The sequence below is a fragment of the Silurus meridionalis genome, chromosome 22 (genome assembly GCF_014805685.1).
Source record: "Silurus meridionalis isolate SWU-2019-XX chromosome 22, ASM1480568v1, whole genome shotgun sequence".
In the NCBI taxonomy this organism is placed as follows: domain Eukaryota; kingdom Metazoa; phylum Chordata; class Actinopteri; order Siluriformes; family Siluridae; genus Silurus; species Silurus meridionalis.
The window spans coordinates 11505446-11529189 of NC_060905.1; the positions used below are offsets into that span (position 1 = coordinate 11505446).

Sequence of the window (23744 nt, forward strand, 5' to 3'; positions counted from 1 at the left end):
AAACAAAGTATGTTATTACAAGGAGTTGCACTAATATTAGAGAAACAGCTATTTGTATTCTCTGTTTCTGGCTAACAGCTGATGAGTAACCAAACGCTGAGACAACATACTGAATACATTATTACAATGTTCTGCCTTTAAACAACACAACATAATAAATGACTGAAATTTCCATAGAACACACATGTAGGTTATAAATCAAGTGCATGCAAGGGATAAATACTAAGATGCATTAGCAATATACTTAAGGGAAACTCATGTCTGGAAAATTACCGACATCAGTCTGTATGTATAGAAAAAAACCCCAAAAGATATTGTTACGGCTAAAGTGGATATGCTGTATGTTACATAACCCTGTGCTGTGATACCTCTGAATAGTAACATGAATTACAATTTCTGCTTCTTCTTCTCAAAGCCAGCAATACAGTTTTGTTTACAATGGCATTTATGTATAATTTATTCACAATAAAGGTATATATATATATCCTTTCATATTAATAGATTTCTAGCTGCATGTGGTAGTATTTACAGTGAGATTAATATCACCATTTTTATTTTCATAGTAAAAGATTATTTTACAAACAGTAGAAAAAAATTAGGATTTTTTAAATTGAGTTGTTTAAGCAAGTTGTATGTTAAAGTGATAAATCATATATTTAACAGCTCTAACAGATCAGCTTCACTTCAAATAGTAGCTTAAAGAACTTTTTTTTGCTTTAGGTGAAAGGTATGCTGCATAATCGATCATTTCGGCTCTACACAGATCGCTTTATCTCCTCATTATAGAGTTTATGAAAGGACACAATTAAGGCCTCGATTTGGAGTAGTTCCTTTAATATTCAGGTGCATCTCAATAAATTAGAATATCATTAAATAGTTGATTTATTTTAGCAATTCGATACAAAAAGTGAAACTTCAATATTATATAGATTCATCACACACAGACTGATATATTTCATGTGTTTATTTCTTTTAATTGTGCTGATTTTGGCTCACATTTAAAACCCATCAATTCATTGTCTCAAAAAATTAGAATACTTCATAAGACCAATCAAAAAAACATTTTTAGTGAATTGTTGGCCTTCTATTGTGGACCTTTAAAGAAGTAGATGCTGACCCCGCAAACATCCCGAACCATCTACAGACGTACCAGTGCCAATTGGATCCCACTTCATGTGTAGTTTGGACACTGGACCTCCTTGAGTGTTTAAAGGCTTTGACATGGAGAAGCTGGTGGTGGATCTCTGATGATCGCAAATGTTGAGCTATTTTATGAGTTGCTCAGTAGCTCCTAGTTTTATAACCACAAATGACTGTAAAAGACTGTAGAAAGGACATTACTCATAATCTTACATTCCAGTGCTCATGTTAGTTCTCTCTCTCCAGTGTTCTGTATTGTTAAAAGTTTATAATCACACTCTTGATGTCACCCAAATGAGGATGGGTTCCCCTTTTGAGTCTGGTTTCTCTTAAGGTTTCTTCCTCATAACATCTAGGGGAGTTATTCCTTGCCACAGCCCTGCTCATCAGGGATAAATACACACCATTCACCTTAACTCTTAAAACCGAAAAGCGCTATAAAAATGACCTGAGCGCTATAAAAATGACTTGACTCTTAGAAACTATGTTTCTTTACTGTAATTGTACTCTTGGTAGAGGCTTCTTTTGCTTTGATTACTGTCTCAATTCGGCATGGCATGAAGGTGATCAGTCCGTGGCACTGGTGAGGTCGTATGGAAGCCCATGTTTCTTTGACAGTGACCTTCAGCTCAGGGCAGGTGCCAAATCCTGCTGGAAAATTAAATCAATATCTCCATAAAGCTGGTCAGCAGAGGGAAGCATGAAGTGCTTTAAAACTTTTTGGTAGATGACTGTGCTGACCTTGGACTTGATAAAACACAGTGGTCCACTACCAGCAGATGACATGACTCCCCAAACCATGACTGAATGGAGAGTGCATTTATATTTGTATAAATGTCCTGCCATCCGAGTTCATGCCATAATGGCACTAGCAAGCTACTATTTCTTTTTAAATTTAGATACATAATTGCTATTTCTCTTCTATTATACAAACAAATGTAGTGATGGATTATGAATGTCGAGAAGTCTGTGCTTGGTAGAATTCTAGATCATTTCTAGCTGAATGTTTGTGGACTACTTGCAGCAAATCCAGATCATTATTAATAAACACCTTTGCGAGTACAGATTCCTGACATTCTCATCGCCCCAACATGACTCACTACTTCTCTCACATCTCCTCAACTGAAGACTTAATTAAAACACATTTCATCTCAGTCTGACATGAGTTATCTCCTAAATGTGTCAAAACAGAGGAAGGACATGTAGATAATAGAGAGACTCACATTACACTTAGTATTCACCAGGTGACACTAAGGACCTTTATTAACAATTTTCAACTAGATTGCAAGTATGAACTAGTATTAATAACTAGTATAAACATAAGCAAAATCTCACATGACAAAATCTACTGCAATATACTTGCTGCAAATTGCAAATAATGCTGCACCTTTTCAAGCTTTCATTAATTGTATCCAAAGATGGACAGGATTTCTTTTTCTTGCTCATATAGATACATTTCTACATGTGCCAAAACCTGATAAATATTGTTCTTAAATATATTTGTTTCTAGTAGCATTTTTTCAAACATAATTACAACTTTAGACTGATTTAATATACTGTCAAAAACAATACAATACTTATACAAAAACACTTGAATAATACAAAATCTGATAGTCATTGAATGATCAGATGATTAGTGTGCTACAGTGTACAAAGATGTCTATCTATCTATCTATCTATCTATCTATCTATCTATCTATCTATCTATCTATCTATCTATCTATCTATCTATCTATCTATCTATCTATCTATCTAGTCAGCTGCTATATATTTGCACTAGTGTTGTCAAATCTCTATTTATTTTTTAACACAACGCAATGACATTTGCTCCCTGGTAATGGGAAGAAGCCTTTATCCACTTGTGCCTGTAATATTGGGACTGCAAGGAGGAAACCATGCGATGTTCTTGCAGGGAGAGGTTCTGCATATGTGGATGTTTATTTATGTTGTTTATTTCTGTGGATCTTGCATTATTCAAGGCTTTAGGGTCTGCCTTGCCTTTCCATCTCTACACTATCTGGTCATTATTCAACTATTCAACAGGGTAACACATTAACCATGTAGAACACACAGGCTCAAGCTAAGCATTATAAAAAATGTATAGTACAATGTGTCATTGTAGAGCCTAATGAAATATCGTTTGACAGAAAGGTTCAAGGTTCTTAATAAATGTCAAGAAATTGTACAAAAGTGAACTTAAATGTGATTTTTTATTCACCTACTCTTGGTACATAAGTCATCAAACACACTAAAGTCTAAGTTAAAAGAGACTAATTATAATGCATCCATGTGTTTGGTGATGTTTTATATAGTTTTAAATTGAAAATATGTGTGCAATTATTTGCATAATAAATTCAAACACTAAAATTCAAATCCAGTCATTGTTAGAAGAAATGTCGCAAACATAATTCAAATAATTAAAGTTCATGAACTGTTTGTTCTGGCATTTAATATTAAATGAATCCATAGTGCTACCAAAACAAATTTTAAAACACTGGGTGAAACTCTCTAGGATACATTTTTCCATTATTCATTTTTATGTTGATCTTGCATATCAGTGTTAGTTGTCATGGCAATTAGGAGCTGCTTTCATTAAATTGATCATGCCTTGTCAGAAGCATGGTATGAATCACACTTGACTAGATTCCACACCTTATCTGAAGTAGAACAAATTGGATCTTTTCATGAATGAAGAGGAGGTAATTGATACCAGAGGAGATTTGTAGGCTTTTTATAAAAAATGTAAATCATTAAGGACTTTACACTTACAGAAATATTTACACTTACACTTGCGTTTTTACAACTAATTTTTTTAACATTCAAACTCTGGATGAACACAGACTTACCTTGTTTATTAATTATTTTATTTGGTACAAAACCGTTTTTTTAACCAACGCAAAGTGATCCAACCTACCAAATCTCGACTTACCAAACTCGTCAATCTATCCCCTAGAGCTTTATATGAACCCAAAGACAGGACAACTTCCCTTGTCTTGATAGCAGGGTGAAATCTGATAATACACCGCATTTTACACATCAGTCCCATTTAAATTTAATACAGAAAAAAATTATGAGAATAATTGGTTACTATTAAATAAAAACAAAGTTTTTTATATTGTAGTAATATTTTATATTGTGCTTCAAGAAAATTGCTAATCTTGTTTGTTTTTTAACTGATCACCTGACCTGGCCATGCTTTCACATGTTGAGGGTTAAACTTTATCTGTCAATGGAGAAAAACACTTGGGTAAACTAAGTCTTTCTTCAGTAAACAACAGGAACTGATTAACTTCATAACATAGGGAGCTGCTGTAGTCAATGCAAAAAGAAATAAATGTACCAATTATTTTCTCCAGAATACATTTGGTGAATGTTGGACAGAATTATAATTAAAAAAAGAAAACTTAATGTGATTACTGGAATCAAATGAAATCCTACTTTCATTCATTTAATTGGTGGAACTGAAAGCCATTACTCTCTCGATATCTTTTCACAACAACTAAATAGAGACATTCACTTGTTGTCATTGGGTTGCAGGGGACATACAGTATAAAGCTGCGTGTTGTCTAGTTAGAAAAGGAATAAACAATATACTGACAGATAATTTGCTCCAAAAGGAGGCTACATGTATTACAATTAAGCCTTGTGGATCACCAAAGTTTTCCTCAAACAACTTGATAATGAAACTATTAGGGACACACACACACACACACACACACACACACACACACAGACACACACACACAGATAGTAGGTGCAATTATGATATTTCAACTTAAATGCTGTGAGACTGAGTTGCAAATTCATAACGGTCGACTGTAGTCTGAATATCAAACATGCTAAACAGAAAAGATTTGACTGCACATCTGTGTAGCTTGTGCACATTTACTATCTATTTTAAAGTTATTTTCAGAAAAGGCTTCTTTCAGTCATTGCTGATTATGTGTTATGCATGACTCAGTGATGAGATCACTGCCCAAATGCACAGAACATCTAGGCAGCTCTTCACTTGACACACCTGCCACTCGTGGTCTGCATGAATCTACAGAACAGTTATAATATCATCACATGATCTATATCTGTTTCTCACAAAGATTTTGATCACCATGCACACACCTTAGCAAACAAACAACAATAAATATAAAACTAACTAACTAACAAACAAACAAAACCTGATTTTTGAACCACCAACAGTTTGAATATGTATAAGCTTTTTATTATTTAGTTGAGTTTGTTTCGATTTGTTCAATCTGAATAATGATTATCTCTTCATCATGGCATCTGTTAGTGGGTGGGAAATATGAGGCAGCACGTAAACATTTTGTCCGCAAAGTTGACATGTTTAGAGCAGGAAAAATGGGCAAGCGTAAGGATTTAAGCGAGGTTAACAAGAACCAGATTGTGATGACTAGACGACTGGGTGAGAGCATCTCCAAAACTGCAGCTCTTGTGGGATGTTCCTGGTCTGCAGTGGTCAGTATTTATCAGAAGTGATCCAAGGAAGGAACAGTGGTGAACCAGTGACAGGGAGCGAAGATTGGCCCATGTGGTCCAATCCAACAGACGAGCTTCTGTAGCTCAAATTGCTGAAGACATAAATGCTGTTAAGGCTTGGTGTGTCAGGACTGTTTTGGCAGCAAAAGGGGGACCAACACAATATTAGGCAGGTGGTCCCAATGTTATGCCTGATCATTGGCCAAAACACCTGGTCTGTGTACGTCTTCATTAGAAAGAAAACAGCCCCAGCCCTGTGACAGTTGGTGGGCATTGGTGAACTTGGTTCCACAAACGTCCAGAAGAATCAGTTTTAATGTATTCAATTCAGAGAATCTGATATGAGATCCAGTAACATCATACATGTTAAAAGAGCATGTTTAGTCTGAGATATGTCTCTCTCTCAAACTACTTTTAATTGAAGATAGTGAAGCTGATTCATTATTCCCCCTCTCCTTTCTTTTTGAGGCTATCTCCTGACCTTACTTCACAGGTAGCATTTGAGAGACTTATTTACACCTGTCGGGAAAAAAAGGACGGGGGTGATGACGTCACGCGAATGCGTCAGTCAGGCGCTCGTGCTGTATAAAAACAGAAAGTTTTGCAGGCAAGGGATTCTGCTCGTGAAGACTTGAGGGACTTGGTCAAGAGTCTGCTCTAAACTGTTTTCCTCCAGCGGCATGGACAGCATCAGGACAGCGGTGTATCTCGGCGTGTGTGTGTTATTGCTCAGCACTGCGTGTCAGACTCACACTTCTCTGGACCACCGACTGTCCGAGGAGCAACAAGTCACCGGAGACATGGTAAACAAACAAACAAACAAACAAACAAACAAACAAACATCTTTTGTATAATCGAATTTGGCTTCTCTGATTGCAGCTGCTCCTCAGACGCACGTGACTAAAATCTTATAAAGATACCAAGATGTTTATAATGATCGTGTGTCTCCTTAATAAACTTAGTGTTTTTTATATTTTGCTCAGGTTGAAGCACTGCAAAAACTTCTGGAAGGAGATGAAGAAAACCAAATAATACTTGATAAAAGAGCCAGCATCATTCCAAGGGTAACTTTTATTTTACTTTATTTATTTTGCTTCTAATTTCTTACTTTAACATGTCTGATTTTATTACATTTCGTTTATTCATTATTTTTTTTATCTTTAGAATTAAATTACAAACCTTGCAAACACTTATATTTTGCTGTATGCATATGCATTTAATTATTTTAGTCTACATTAATGTTTTTTTTAATATTCAGGCTGCCTATCATGAAGACTAGTTTATTTGTGTTGTTTAATCAGGAAAAAAAAAAACTCGTTATGTAGAAAACTACATATTGCAGAAACATGTATTAGGCTACGCTTATGCATTCAATACCATTTTAATACAGTATATAGCTCATTATTATTATGTATTCATTTCAAACTTCAGGAGTCAAACATATATAACGTGTTTGCACATTTAGTTTTTATTAATGGCATGAAAGGTCAAGATACAAACACTAAATGTTTTACTATATCTAAATTAAATATTTTTATCTAGTACAGTAATGTCATGTGACTATTCTGCATTTGCACATTTTTCTTTACACAGAGTTACATGCTGCACATATACTTGGGTTTATGATATATGTTTCTACGCTCACGTTGGTGTTTAGTGTGATGTAGGAGAGCGCTGTGCACTGAAGCATGGACCACGCATTGGCCGCCTGTGTGACTGCATGAGAGGGAGTGCATGCAACACCTTCTTCCTGCGCTGCTACTGACCCAGCCAGCAGGAAGCCCAGCTTCACCTCTTAAAACTGTTGTCTAGTTCGTAAAACATTTAATGTATGTTCGATAAATTCACGAATGATATTTATTTTTGTTTAATAAAATGTCTTTAAGACCCATTGATTCTGTATAATTAATTCAATTCTGCATTTATTGTAATATGCATTTATTTAGATACATTATAAAGGTATTTATATGTATGTATGTATAAATAATAGGTTTTAAAAAACACATGGCAAATACAAAAACAAGCAACTGTGCCAAAGGTGAAATTATACATTGTATTCATATATGTTAAATGTGACCACATATTGTGCATGCATTCTTGAAAGAATATTATCAAGCCATATAATTAAAAGGAAACCTTTAAAGGGCAGCAAGGTGAGTTTTTTTTTATTATTTTACATTAATGCAACTGGCCTGTTAATTACAAGACAGCAATTTCAATCCAGCTGTACTGAAGGAATGGCTTTTAATCTGATTGTAGTAATGGGTTTTTGGCATCTGATGTTGTCATCAAAGGTTTTTGACTTGGTGCTGAACTATACAGAGCACTAACCGAGCGCCTCTGAATACATTTTGCAAAGCAAAGCAAAGCTGACAGAATGAATGACATTGTGCCCTTTCCTGTGTCTGAGAAGACCTTTAACCAATACCCAAAGATAATACACACTGCTGACACTTCATCAGCTCATCAGTGACATGACATTTATTTGGATAAGACACCAAATGAACCAGAATAAAGAATGATCTTCAACCTGATTGTAATCTTAGCTTGGACATTAAATTTTTCTATAGACATTTGTAGCACACACACACACACACACAGACACACACACACACACATACACAAACATTGCTGGTTTACACAAAGGCATCTGATAACCAGATGATTTACCTGAAAACATTACATTTATAGAGCTAAAGAAAAAGGTAAAAAATTTAAAAGCACCATGTTAGTACCAAACATTACCAGCTTTCAAAAATCATTCAGATGGTCATCGTGGGATGTTTTGCTGTCAGGCTCAGGTCTCTGATCTGTTCTGGGTGAGGATGCTCAGCATGGTGTTCAACAACTCCTTAATCTCATGTATCGTAGCGTGACAAATATTTATCACTCAAACATTATTTGCTTTATAAAGAATACCAAAACATCACCATGTGCTGTTCAAAAAATACAAAGTGACAATACTTTCTATTTGTTTTATTCCACAGTTCCCCTTTTAAATACAGAGAATAGGAAATGTCGCAAATGTTTCATAAAAATACATTATCTACAGTCAGGTGGACCAGTAAAACTGGCTAAAGAAACAACAGCATGCAGCCTTTTCTTCACTGCAACATGAAATTGCAGAACCAAAAACAGACACCAAAAAAAACTGCAGACCCCAGTAATGAGGAATTAGATTGTTTAAAATGTTACTGATGCACATTATCCCACTTTATAGAGTTTAGTTATGTTTCAGGTCGAGTAAAGGTCAGCAGCGTTATGTGCAGTGCCTGGCATGTATAAACATAATTCATAAATTAAAACTTAACACACTGTGCTACACATGACAAGCAAACACTTGTAGTAACCTTGAAAGTGTAGTTAAACTAAAGCCTTGTTTCCCCCCCTGAAAACCAAAAACACAACCAAAAACAAAACCAGATTTTACATTGAAATGCAGTCTTCTGTAAATAAACTGTTTAGTGAGTAAATGGAATATGTGGTTGTCTAAACAATTTTCTCAGGTTCCTGACAATTCATATGCATGTGAAAATGATAATTTTCACAATAATACAAAAAACAAACAAAACTACCATTTAATTTCTGCATCCATTTGCCACACAGTTATTAAAACACACTAAAGCAGAGTCAGATTCACTTTGTAATTAAAATGTCAGTATGATCAGATCAATTTAATGTCAGAAACTCTCCTTTTACATAAGATTAGTACAGTGTTAGTGAGAATGTGTAGTATCACCTGTGCATCATCTGCTGGGGAACAAAGCACAAGTACAAAAGCTTACAAGCAAGCAATTTGTTCATCTTTTCTCTTTTACTGTCGGTTGATTTAGATGCTGACTTTATTAAATCTGGAGGTTTCACAGTTAAAAGTTCACTGTAGAATATCATTAACAACTTGCATGAAAATATGGAAGTAGCGAACCACCTTTTTTGTCAAAGTTAAAACAAACAAACAAAACCATCGCATCCATCAGTCGAGACATGACCGGCGTCCAGACACACACACACACACACACACACACACACACACACACGTGTCCAGTGATCACACCTCAGGCTGGTAAACTGGCTACTACAGCAGGAATAGAACACTGATAAAAACGATGATCACTGTAACCCTGGAGTGCTTTAGAGCTTCTCGTCACCTGTACAATACTTCTCAATAAAGTTCTGGGTACTAAATCGACTCAATTTGCCTGCGAACCTTTTCTGAGGCTTGGCGGTCTAAAGACCTCTGCCGGCCGATCACTACTAGTGCAAAGACAACAGTAAGGCCTAAAACGACACCCTCGAACTTCCAAAAGAGGTGCTCCTCCATCACTGATGAGCGGCAGCTGGAGACACAAAAGAAAGAGAATGATCATTTACCATGTTAGAGGGAACTTGAAGGACACTAGAACAAGGTTTCCATCCACATGCATTAGGTAGGGTTTAAATTTGTGCAAAATACTGAAATACCATAAATAATAAAAACAAAAATACCAAATTGACAAAGTGAAAAGGTATACAAGTAACAATGACCAAACCGTGTACCCCAGAACCAGTTACATTTCAGTTAATCCAATAAAAATAATAATATAAAAAAAAAAGAGACATTTTTCTCAACCAGTTATTATGGGTGCCAATAATTCTGGCTGTATTCAATACTGATTTTACATACTGGTTCATTATTTCACAGGTATACCAATCTTGGGAATGTTGAAATCTTAAATGTAGCTGCTAAAAGCTTAACAAGTAAACCAAAGCAGCTTAATAAAAAGTTCACACAGCGGGTGGCCATATTTCTTCCACACTTATTACTTTTTCTCAGTTGCTTTGAAGCGTTTCTCAGATCAGAAATGAAATTCTTAAAACTACTTGTTCAACCTCCACATCATTTAGTCACTTGTGCTCATCATTTAAACATTTCTTGTTGCTATGATCAAATATTGAATGCTTTGGTACATTCATTTAATCGATTTTGTACAATTGTTTGCTGTTGCCTACATTATCAGTTGTTTGTCATGTTGATCAAAATATTTCACCTGAATAGTTTTAACCCTCAAAACATCTCAGCATCAGATAACTGTATAAGTCATTAATTGTTAAATGGTTAAACAAGTTGTCAGAAACTGTCATCAAAAATTTCTATTAAACTTTTATTTGTAAATGTGACTTGAATTGACGAATTGTGCAGATGAATCTTCAATGTCACTAATGAAAGAAAGTGTCTCTGATCAACCAATAATCAACTAGTTCTCTAAAACAGGTCAAAGGTGAATCTTGTGAACCTTCAATTGGAGAGTATATACAGACAGAGCAAAAACAAAGAATTTTCTTCTTCTTCTTCTTTTGGCTGCTCCAGTTAGGGGTCGCCACAGCGGATCATCCATCTCCATACCACCCTGTCCTCTACATCTGCCTCTTTCACACCAACTTCCTGCATGCCTTCCTTCACCACATCCATAAACCTCCTCCTTGGTCTTCCTCTTTTCCTCCTTCCTAATGGCTCCATCCTCAGTATTCTTCTACCAATATAATTCATGTCCCTCCTCTGCACATGTCCAAACCATCTCAATCTCGCCTCCCTCGCCTTGTCAGAAAAAATCCTACATGAGCTGTTCCTCTAATAAACTCATTTCTAATCTTGTCCATCCTCATCACTCTCAACGAAAACTTTAACACAACCAAGAAACAAACACTTGTATAGTACAGTAAAGTCTGAATCCTGTCCAGCCATTTGCAATTAAATAAATACAAGTTGTGCTGCTGAAATTCATATATGTCACACACCATAGAGAAAGAATTCAAATTTTGTGCATTTTCAATCAATGTAATCCAAACCATAGTTTTATCAATAAATTCTTACACTGCCATCATATTGACAACATGAATAAACATTTTGATGATCTTGTTTGTGAACAATGACAAAGATTCAAAAATTAATTGACAGAAATACTTATTTTTGAGAGATGAACTAAGGATTTATTTATTTATTTATTTTTTTTTTTTAGAAAAGTACAAACTTTTGCAAGAAATCCAATGTATTGTGCTGTTCGTACAAATTGTTTTGAGAATGCACTTACTGGTTTGCAAATATTAAGGATGATTTGAGAAATGCTCCAAAGCAGAAAAACTGTAATTCAGTTAGTATGAGTGCTATATGCAGACTGTGATTCGGAGTGTAAATGGTGCTCTTTGACGATGGAAACTTGCTAGAGCTCTTTATATGATTCAAAAGTAACACACAGTAATTGGCATTTGGGAAACATTTGGACGATCTGAATGAAAATACCATTTAAGTCATTTCACTGTCAGAGCCAGAAAGATGAGATTAGTGAAAAGAACAGTGTAGAAAAATAATGCTCACCTTTTGTACTCATCTTTGTTGGACTTGGTACAGTTAATCCTCTCCACGTAGCCTGTCTGGGTGCAGGCTGTTACGGTCTTCTGCAGTGATTATAGGGAGGATATAACGCAAGTCAGAAGAAATCTTGAGGAGAATTTCACGGCTTATACTGCACGTTAAATACTGTACACTCATAAAACATATAGTGTGGCGTGTTTGAGAAATAAAACACAAAGCACAGAGCATAACCTCGAGGTGGTGTAACCTGCTACCCCAGTGAAGAAGTTGCCAGTAACAGCACCTCCCAATGAGTTTTATTCGCCTTATATCACACCAATTAAAAGTATTTATGAATACACAATTTTTTCTGTTTATAGTTGCAATTAATATAACAGAACATCCACTAGTTAGATTCTGTTACATAGCAGTAAATAGATTTTCAGTGATTAAACTCCAGATATTTTATCTTTTATACTCTCTAGTCGTTAGTTGTCCGGTGATGGAGGAGAGCAGGCTAGAGAGTGGAAACGGCAAATGACCAAATACACCGATCAGGTATACTTTATGACCATGTTGGTCGCCAAAACAGTCCAGACCCATGGAGCATTAACGGGATTTACTTATTCAGCAATCTGAGCTACAGGAGCTCGTCTGTTGGATCGGACCACACGGACCAGCCTTTGCTCCCCCACATGCATCAATGAGCCTGTCGCCAGTTCACCACTGTTCCTTCTTCTTTTTTTCTACTTTTGATAGTTACTGACCACTGCAGACCCGGAACAGCCCACAACAGCTGCAGTTTTGGTAATGCTCTGACCCAGTTTTCTATCCATCACAATGTGGCCTGTGCTTGCCCATTTTTCCTGCTTCGAAGACATCAATTTTGCAGACAAAATGTTCTCTTGCTGCCTAAAAAAATCCCACTAGCTAACATGTGCCATGATGAGATAATCAGTTATTCACTCACTGGTCATCATGATATAATGTGATTATTTTATACCTGATTAGTGTATATTTACTTTTTTTTTCTTCAAAAAGAAATAGTCATCACAAATTAACAATGGTCTTTAACAGGAAACATAGCAAAAACCCAAAACACACAACACTGCACTTTGTAGAATCAATTTGTAAATAAAATTACATTTTGCTAATGCATTCAGATTCCTTAGGTATAGAGAACTTTGCAAAACCAAAATGTAAAATGTATGCCTTTTGCATATTTTCTGAGCAATCATATTTTACAGTATTGTGGTACAATGATCATATTAGCAAGACACAATTTATCTAGTTTTTCCTAATGCAAGTCTTACCGTTTGAAATGCGGTACACAAAGTGCACTCTGTCGCAACCACAAACTCTTCTAACTGCCAACATGGCATGTTCACTGCCTTTGTGACTGCAATTCAGAAGCAAAATCAACAGCAAAATGTTAATTTTTCCATATTGTTTTACACAAGCAATGCTTCAGTTTTATCTGACTGTTAAATCAATCTGAATAAATAGTGTTTATGTATACACTTCAGAAACCTGTTTACACACACATCTACATCAAACCTGCCTCATCCTGGGGCAGAATTGTTGAAGGTTATATTATGTCTATATTATAAGTAACCTATGCTAAATATATACACATGTAAAGTCTGGCATCTTTTGTCACAATATAGTAGTCATGATATTAAGAAACAAATCATTTTACCATTTAAACCAAAGCTTTATTTTGTTAATTTGTGATTAGAAGTGATCTATATCCATTTTATTTTAGACACATTTCCCCACTTGAGGGTTCTACTCTCATCATAGTTGTGAAAACAAATCAATAATGGGAACTTTACTCTTATATTCGGCATCACAACATCACTTTGGAATCATTGGTAAAATAACAGCTGTAGCAGATAAGATCAGGTAAAATCTTTTATCCTATTTTCATCTGATTTGATCAAACCTGGCAAATGTTCAATCTACACTTTCAGTGCACCTTCAAATTAAAATTGTTTTGATAGCATCTACTAGCTACTGCTTGGGTTTTTTCCCCCTCGATAAATAGCCAACACATCACATGTAATCACATCAAGTGTATACTTAACATTTGTGTTGAATGATTGATTATTTTGTATTTAGTAAGTGTAGGCATATCAATAGTGATATACACTGCATGAATGTATGCATAACATGAAGAAAGCGTGGTAATTATGTATGGTGGGAGTATAACAGTTATAAGTGCCTTTAATGACTGTACATAAGTATAAGTGAATGTAATGACATCTACACATACCTGTGGTCTTCTCCTCACCAAGAAGCGCAGCCCCAAATACTCTGAAAACACACAATCAAATAACAAAATGTTACAAATAAAACTGAAGTGCTGTCATTATTACAATGTGTTCTGTCTGTAACACACACTCTTACATAACACCCCAGCAATAAGGTAAGATATTATGTAAACATTTGTTACGTTTATTAAAAAAATAATAATCTTAAAGTATTAAAGACAAGTAATAAAACACTGAGTCAAAATAAAATGTTTGAGACGGAAAGGAAATATCAGTTTACATTATATTGTATGATGCACTAATTTTGTCTACTAACCTGAGACACACTAACCCCCAGAAAACTGCATGCAGGACCAGAACTCTGGGCCTTAAACATGACATGGGAATCCTGCAGTCACTCTCCATCCCTCAACTTAGCTATGAGAAGAAAAAAAACAAAGAAGAAAAGTTCAATTTTGTAGTACTTACATACTCTTCCTATGGTTTTGAGCTGAAATCCCTCTGTGTGAGACAAGATCTAAATAACTATTTTACTTTTACACCAAACTGCAGATGTTTGTGCTGAATTATTCAGATTATACGCTTACATTAAAGCACTCCTTCACTTTCCTACTGTAACAACAGGTGATATGGTGAAGACTTTTGTGAAGATGAATTTGTTTACAATTTTAAGTCAAGTTTTTTTCTATAGCGCTTTTCACAACAGACATTGTCTCAAAGCAGCTTTACAGAAATCGACAGTCAAGGTGAATGGTGTGCATTTATCCCTGATGAGCAAGGAAAAACTCCCTTAGATGTTATGAAGAAGAAACCTTGAGAGAAATCAGACTCAAAATATAAATTGCCTTCTTCAGGACAGAGGTCAAAGAACATTGTAGTCTCTCAGTAACATACAGTTTTTTGTCTTATTAACTTTAATAGAGATTTGAAATCATGGAAGGTCAGGAGTTCAAGTTCTGTCCCCAGGCTTCTTACATTGTTGGGATCTACGAGGAAAGAACTTCACTGTTCTATAATGTATACAAGTAAAAGCTTCTTAAAAACACTATGCTGTGCGGGAAGGACTGTTTACAGCTGCTGTAAAGTGACTAATAACAGGAAATAACTTGTACCACAACATGAAGTCAACAGTGCTCGATTAAAGAGTGGGATGTGTATGATTTCTGACTATGCTAATTATACTTTGTGTGAAATATGAGCAATTAATCATCACCCAATTATTTTTTTTCTATAACAAAGCGTCGTTTTGTTGTAAACGACATTATCAACATATGAACAAACCTATATAGCTCACCAGAGATCTACTCAGTTTATAATATAATACCGGGACATTTCTTGTAAAACTGACACATATCTAAATATGTTTACTTGGATATTTAAACCAACTAGTTTGCTAGCTCCCGCTATCCCCTTTATGGCATTTAGAAAAGAAAAGAGCGAAAACATTCATTTCCGTGTCCTTACCTTAACTATACTGCTATAGTCAGACATCCCTTAAAACATCACGTTTCCTCCACTAAACTCTGTCACACCGTCGTGTCGCAGCTAATCGCTTTACACGCCGTTTAGCTCGAGACTTTATTTACCCAGACTGTCCGCCATCTTGAATATGAGGCTGTTTGTGACGTCACACAGTGAACACAACGTGGACTTTTCCACACAGGCATCGTCACACTTCCGCCTAGCGTCCGGACTCGGAAAATCCCCCTACAACACACCAATTACCCGGTTTGGGGCTAAAAATCACCCTCAGGGGCAACACAGATTTATCCCATGTAAGAAACAGTGGCAGTTTATACAGTGTATGATCAAAAGTATTCGAACATCAGACCATCACACCCATATGTATACTCATATCACACCACTAAACACCCTAAAATTTATAAAGCATGGTAGAGTTTATAATAATAATAATAATAATAATAATAATAATAATAATGTGGTGATGGGATGTCTGCAAAATCTTACCACTGTAATGAGATTTCTAATTACATGCTGCAACGATTTTTTTGTAATGTAATTAAAATATTTGTGAAATGTTTTTTTTATATTTACTTTATTCATGGGTGTCCATCCATGGGTGACACACACTCAACAATCACAAACCCAGTCACACCAACTACCAGGATGTTTTTGAGAGGTGGGAGGAAACAGGAGATCCTGGAGGAAACTTACAATGACACAGGGAAAGCATGCATTAAAGCATGGTGCTCTGTATTGAACATATCCACATGTGTCACCCTTTTGTGTCCCATAAGTGTGATGATGTAATGTGTGTTTAAATACGAAAACCATAATATTTACACAAACATTTATTTACGCAACTTTGCCTTTTTTTTGTAATATATACTGTATATATATATATATATATATATATATATATATATATATATATATATATGAAATATACAGTGCCTTTCTACGGTTAGGTTTCACTCTGTTCTCTCTGGGAAGCACAGGCACAAAAAAATTTTAATGTCATGATAGAAAGTAGAAAATAGAAACAAGGCCACAGTCCTGGAATAAAATGTTAACTTTCTTTTTTTTTTTTAAACAAAATCTTGCTTTATTTATTCTTCTTTTACAATCATACAAGATTGAACATACATATTGCAGATCAAATAATCTCTCACATTAGCAGATAACAATCAAGTTCAAAACACTATCAATGAATAAAATCAAAACGGTTAAAGGTAGCTACATGGAGCTCAACATAAAATCAAGAGCAGAAATTAATGATATGATAAGAGAAATGTATTACATAGAAATAATAAAAAGGAAAGAAAAAAGAAAACCAAGTTAAAGGATTTAACAAAAGACACAAAATATAAAGCAATAGAAATTGTGTGTATGTTGTGAGAGGAGGATAAAAGTCTTTTTTGCCAAAAGGATACAATATCCGAACATGTGTAGGTGCAAAAAAGGTTATGTTAAAAAGCTCATTTTTGATTGTGTGTACTCCAGTTCAGTCCATTATAAATGATTCATTAATGCCATGACAAGTAGGCTGCAACAATGCTTAGGCCTACCGTTATATCGTAAACACATCTGTGTGCTCTAATTATGAAGATAAGGCATAGAAGTGCTGTTTCCACTACTTCTCCTACCATGCTCTTGTTTAACCAAACTCCCTGCAGCGTTTCTTCTTACTAAAGCTGGACCCCCCCACCACCTCCCCAACATTACATGCATAGATAGTGATATGGAGCTCATGCAAAAAGACTAAAGTCTTAGATCAATCACTTAACTTTGATTGCTTCTGCTCAGAAAATGCTTTTAAGTCTATACGGGCCAAATATGGGAAACCATAACAATTCCCAGTGAGTCTATTATAAAATAAACATGTGACCATTCCTATTTTGTCCATAAATGACTTATGCCATTACATGCCTCTTAAAGTGGGGTAATTAGAGATCTTAAAAAAATAAATAAATAAAAAGCTGTAAAAAAGTGCATACAGCAGAGCCTTGAGTTTTCCAGAAGGGTGGCACCATTTCAATTGGTCTAAATTACATGCAGGATGAAAACAAAGGACAAGGCACAAAGAAAAAAAAACTAAGAATGAGAACAGGGCATCTAAACTCTCTTTTATGTCTAAATTATAAAAGAAAGGTATGCTACTTGGGCTACAAGTCCTTAAAAAGGCCTCCAAACATGCATTACTACTCACAGAGGAAGATTCATTGCAGTTCCTATCTATATGTCATTTATTGATTAATTATTCATTTGTGTGTTGTTTTGCACAGTGGGCTTTTGAGAGACATGTGAGACAAAAAGAAAGCTTGACCCCGACCTGTGCAGCACAGAAAGTGCTACAAGCAGCTAAGAAGTGAGCATAGTGTGTGAAAGTACTGTGAAAGTGCCACAGCAGACCTGGTTCATTCTTCCCATCATGGGCAGGTTTGTTCAGGCCATGCAAGAAGAGTATTATAAAAAAGACATTTTTGTACTTTGTCCAGCTTCTGACTATAACGCTGAAATGTCCACATCGTGAGGTTAAGGGTATGCTGTACATTCAATAGCGCAGCGCCACCATGTGGCAAAATGGATGCTGCATTAGCTCAAAACTTAAAAGTGAAACAGAGATCAAAATCTAAAATTCAAAGTCCATTCAGATTCATTTGAAGACTAAATCGCTAATCTCAGAAAAATAGAATTCTTATTGAAGCCTACTGATTTTAATAAAATAAAACAATAAAAATAACTAATCCATGTTAAGAACTCTGATATCACAGCATTGAGAAATAAGAAACACATGAAATGTGCATAAAATGTCATTCACACACTTATTCGTGTGTTTTTCGTTGAACAATGAGAGAGATGACCATAAATGAAACAGTTTTATGTGGTCAAGTAACAGTGCCCCATCCTCTCTCATTTGGAAGACTGAAAAGTTACCAGGACATGTCTCCATTCAGAGACAGAAAACTCTGCTCTTTAGTTTATAATCTCTTAGAACAAATGCAATTTCAGTATTTCCCCAAAACTGCACAAAGACTGTCTCTTATAATAATAATAATACTAACAATAATAATACTGATAATAATAAAAATAAATACAAAGAAAGAGTTCTTTATATGAGGAAGAATAACAGAATTGTCATGAATATTAGACACAAACAGTATGTTCTGGGATAAATACTGCATTTAGAAAAAAAAGAAACACAAAGTGTAGTGCTCATAATGGTCAAACGCACAAAATGTACATTCATAACATTCAAATACTTATGGACATTTACATCTCAATGGGATCGTACCAAGGTGCAGACTCAAGTCAGAAAATATTTTAAAGTCATACATTAGTGTAGAGGTAGGCAACGCCATGTCAGAATGTGATAATGGCTGGAGCAGTTGAAAGGCTGTAAAAAGGGTTTTTCGGGATTTTTTCATGTGAGACTTAAAGCTCCTGGCTGCATGTCTCGTGGCTGCAGTCACAGCTCATCGTTCTCCCGCTTTGTGCAGAGCTCACTCCATGTTGCCGCTGTCTGAATGGGAGATGTTAAGTGTGTTGGCAGAGGTGAAGAGCTCACGCTGGTCAGTGGGACTGTGGTAGTCAGAGGTGAGGTCAGGCTCCAGGAAGGAGGACAGAGTGAAATGGGACGAGCCCTTTTTTAGGCACTGAGAATAAAAGTTTAGAAGCAGGTCCAACTTGTTCTCAATGGACTGCACCTGGGAGAGCAGAGCATGTCAGTGTTAATAATGGCTAATTGTTTATATTATATTTCAGATATTACATGGATGCTGCAGCTTTATCAAGATTATAAATCTCATCATTAATGAGCCATTAGCCATTTTCAAGTTAAGTGAATATATGGTAATAAAAACTTTTAAATCCATTGCCACATTTAGAACTTCTTCATGACCTACCTGTTTCTCCACTTTAACTACACGCCCCATCATGCTCAGCTCATCCAGTGGATCCAGTTCCGGAGGAGTCTTTTCACTTTTTTCTGTCCTTCCCCTTTTATCAGATGGAACAGCACCACGGCCTATAATCTGATCTACTCTTTAGGCAGAAGAATAAGTCAGTGTATTCAATCATTTATTTATTTTTTATTTGATCCTTAATTTTAAATTTTATTCTGGTAAAAATTGTCTTAATAATGGTGTATTTTCAGCCATAAATGCTTAAATGCATTGGTGTTTCTCTGATGTTGGTACATATCTTACATTCAGATATACATTTTTGATCTTATATTTTATATGATATAATGTGATTTAACAAATACATTTGAGAATATGTCTATACATTACAGACACCTATAATAACTAAATAATAACCCACACATTTTTGTATTGGTGAAGTCTTTTAACCCAAAAGGTTAAGCATTACTGTAAGGCACTAATTGAGGTGCCCCACTGAAAAAAAAGGCCAGGGCATGTGATATCTCAGATGTATTCAAGGATTAAACTCAATATTTTTGTGCAACCTGAAATAGAAGGTAACAAATAATACTTAAATGAACACCACTGTTCCTATGAAATCTAACCTCAGCTGCAGACTCTTTATTCTGCCCAGCATGTCCAGGTGTCCTGCAGAATACTGCTCAATCACATCCTTCACATCATATGGTCGTAGTGTTTCTTTAAACTTGCGCTTAGCGACCAAAAACTTCAGTATCCTACACACAGAGAGCATAAATACACACAAAATGCAGACAAAAACATTATAAAATGTTTTTTTAATGTTATTTATTTTTATTTTGGAGTACAGAGCTAAATCTGGATTCATGTAAACATGCACACAAGATTATAAATAATGGATAAATTATAAAAATGATCAGCAATATTTAGGGAGTAGAAATACACATTAAATGCATTACTTGTGACGGGGTGACTCTCGCTCTCTCTTCTCTCTCTCTCTTTCTCTCTCTCTAGTGATACTCAGACACAAGCTACCACAACATTCAAAATGTCTATTCATGTCCTTTCTTCGAATTTGATAGGCTAAGGGCATCAAGGTGGCACAGTGATTATCATTGCCACCTGACACATCCAGATTTATTGTCCCAGCTCAGTTATTGTCTGTGTGAAGTCTCTGTGCTCCCTGATTCCATGTGCATTTCCTTTGGTTCTCCAGGTAGCTCCTATTTTCCAAAAGTGCCCGTTGGTGCACTTAATCATGACCAGAATGCTCTGTATTACACTTACTTGATCCGAACTGCTTTTGCCAGATGTCTGACAGCTAGAAGAAATTAAACACATGTTGGTCTCTTCCCAGAACGCCATCTCTGACGCCAGTTACTGTGCTCATATTACTCATGAAGCTGACTTTACAAAAACAAACAAAACACCTCTAATGTTAGCATCGCCAAGCAGCTGTGCTCAAACTGCCATCTTGCAACATGATAAATGACTCCCTGGGATCACGGTGGATCATGGGAGCAGAGGGGGCTTTTTTTTCTCTCTCTTTTTAGCAGCCATTTTGCCTTGGGTTAATCCACTGTTAAAATAAATATCCTTTATCAGTGGACAAGAAAAAGATCCATATCTGCAAATTCACAAGTGGCCAGCAGGGGAAGTAGGTGAACTTGGATAAAACAGCAGTGCTGACCAACCTGGGTGAAAATAAGTCTGTGCACAGAGCTGAGTTTAAAAAAAGAACTATTGTTTTGCAGGAAAAGCTTACGTGTGCGAGTGACAAGTGCAGCGCTGTGCATGTTTGCTTGTGTGATGGTGCCTATTCTGCTGAAGGGATGCAAGAGGAACTGTACAGCTGTATCTCTAAACATTTCAACCCCCCCAATAACATAAGTTTCTTGATGACTCTTGAGTTTAGCCTGCATTGTCCCTATCTTTAAAATTTGCAGATAGCTGCAAATTTTGCTAGGGTGGGTCTCAGGTGCGAATGTAGGAGAAGCTACGGAGAAAAGAAGCCGAGGAGTAGAAAAGGTAAAAAAAACCCACCAACATTTATTTGGTCTCCCCAAGGGTTTCCATACATTGCTGACTCTGTATATCCATGGCCATGCGATGTATACTGTGTTATCTTGTAAGCTCTGCTCTACCCAACATTTAAGCTGCTGCCACTAATAATACCCCGAAAACAAATGTTAGTAGTTGAGTAATCTGGTATTAGAACATGTTTCGAAGTAAATGTCACAGATAATTGTCTTTCACAGAGATGAAAATGGCAAAGAACAGATGAGGACACATGGTATGTGTTGTGATTTCTCATGCAACGCTTTCCCTTCTTAAAAATAAAACCTCAGCATTGTGTAATGCTAAAATTAGCCCTTTCCAAAAGGACATCAGTCTTTTTCAGGGAGTCTTACATAAATTGCAGAAATTGTAAGGCCAGCAGTCTTTCACCAGCAGTGATGCACATGTGAGTATGGGGAGTGGTTGCTTAGTGGTTAAGGTGCTGGGTTATTGATCGGAAGGTCGGGGGTTTAAGCCCCGGTATCTCCAAGCTGCCACTCTTGGGCCCTTAAGTAAGGCCCTTAACCTCTGTGCTCCAGGGGCACTGTATCATGGCTGACCCTGTGCTCTGACCTCAGCTGCTAAGCAAGCTGGTATATGGGTAGAAAAAATTTCACTGTGCTGTAATGTATATGTAACAAATAAAAGCGATGCTATTCTTGTTAGGAAGAATTGCTGGTTTTTTAACTGTGATCATCCCACTCAATTTCTAATTATCTAGGACTAGTTATGGCAACATTGTGTTTTGTGTCACCACAAAACTGTATAACTGTGCTGGAGTGAACAGCAGGATGTATGAGTGTTAAGTTGAGCCAAGTTTTTACCAAGCTTCAAAAAATCACTTAAAAAAGGATAACATAGATAAAACCAGGACACTATAAACAACAACAAAATATATTTAAGAGTATTAAGAATTAAGAGCTTGCAATGCTGCAATCAGGGATGCGATGCCGTGGCTCAGTGTTTAGGATCTCGTAACTCAAATAACCTTTTAGGTACAACACATCAGCACATAATTATTGTTAGTACTTTTTTACCTTCTGCTGGTTAAAGCAAAAACTCTGTAAAAAGGATACCATTGTCCTCATATACTGCATCCTTCCTTGCCAACACACTATGTAAGATGATGTAAAATGTAAGATACATTTCACATCATTAGCAGTGTTCCATCCATAGCTTTAAAGCTATGAATAAACAGAATAGAGCTATATAAAACAGAATAGAACTAACAGAAAAGAAAATGCAACATTTTAAAATTTATCATTCATTGTCCTACTTTTAAAATGATGCGGTGATTGTCTTGAGAGCATGTTTTTTAAAGATGAATTATGATAAATTTGTGCCTGGATGCACAGATTGCCTAAAAGACACTCTGATTACTACAAGCCAACTACATTTGGTGCATTTGGTTCTGTTTGCACTAGGTTGCACTCGATGCACTTTATGTAACTTGTGTTGTAGCTCTATGTTGTTTTGTTTGTTGTTGTTTAGTGTAGCACCAGAGTTCTGGAGAAACGTTGTCTCGTTTTTACTGTGTACTGTGTACCACTGTGTATAGTAGAAATGACAATAAAAGCCTCTTGAATTGACTTGACTTGACTTGCAGAACTCCTATACTGACTGTGTGAATAATAGTTGTAAAAGGTCAAGGCTGAGAGAGCAAATTGGAGATCCTTTGTAATATGCAGCTTATACAAAAAACAAAGAGGAAATCACAAACTGACGTGTTAATTATTTATTTTTCTTCCTATATTGGTCCAATTCATACCACTAGCTGGTTCCAGCATGAGTGAGTTTGTTTAAATGAGAAATTCCTCATGTACTTCTCAACAAGCAGCCACTATAAGCTTTAAAAGTGACAAAATTAAAGATAGTAAACTCAATATCTGGCTTTTAGATTTTTTCAAAGTCACTTTTATACATACAATCCATGAATTAGGGTTCTATATGGTTATAATACTTATTAAATGCTTAAAACATCTTATTGAAAACCTTTTAAAATCTGATTAATTTATTTAAAAAAGCCTAATTAATCGATTATCAAAATAATCGTTATTTGCAGCCCTAATAAACCCCATATGATAACTT

At 35.8% G+C, this 23744-nt stretch overlaps 3 protein-coding genes across 6 annotated transcripts in view; 1 reads left to right on the forward strand and 2 right to left on the reverse strand.

Moving 5' to 3' along the window:
- The first annotated feature begins 6232 nt into the window (after positions 1-6232).
- cart4 (cocaine- and amphetamine-regulated transcript 4) lies at positions 6233-7525 on the forward strand. Its single transcript, XM_046834559.1, has 3 exons — positions 6233-6437; positions 6618-6698; positions 7292-7525. Exons 1-3 carry the CDS (start codon positions 6315-6317, stop codon positions 7397-7399), a joined length of 312 nt encoding a protein of 103 aa, XP_046690515.1. The 5' UTR covers positions 6233-6314; the 3' UTR covers positions 7400-7525.
- Positions 7526-8595: 1070 nt separating this feature from the next.
- jtb (jumping translocation breakpoint) lies at positions 8596-15854 on the reverse strand. Its single transcript, XM_046834558.1, has 6 exons — positions 15700-15854; positions 14552-14652; positions 14238-14278; positions 13276-13361; positions 11987-12066; positions 8596-9971 (listed from the first exon to the last, which is right to left on the reverse strand). The coding sequence occupies exons 2-6, from the start codon at positions 14638-14640 to the stop codon at positions 9815-9817; spliced, it is 453 nt and encodes a 150-aa protein (XP_046690514.1). The 5' UTR covers positions 14641-14652; positions 15700-15854; the 3' UTR covers positions 8596-9814.
- A 952-nt stretch (positions 15855-16806) lies between these two features.
- The window catches only part of LOC124375864 (potassium voltage-gated channel subfamily KQT member 4), a 51600-nt gene continuing 44662 nt past the window's right edge, over positions 16807-23744 (reverse strand). For all 4 annotated transcript variants that reach the window (XM_046834556.1, XM_046834554.1, XM_046834557.1 and 1 more), the window contains 3 exons: positions 20225-20356; positions 19602-19740; positions 16807-19403 (listed from right to left, as the gene is read on the reverse strand). In XM_046834556.1, the coding sequence (XP_046690512.1) occupies positions 19200-19403; positions 19602-19740; positions 20225-20356 (475 nt within the window). In that variant the 3' untranslated portion in view covers positions 16807-19199. The remainder of the gene's footprint in view (positions 19404-19601; positions 19741-20224; positions 20357-23744) is intronic.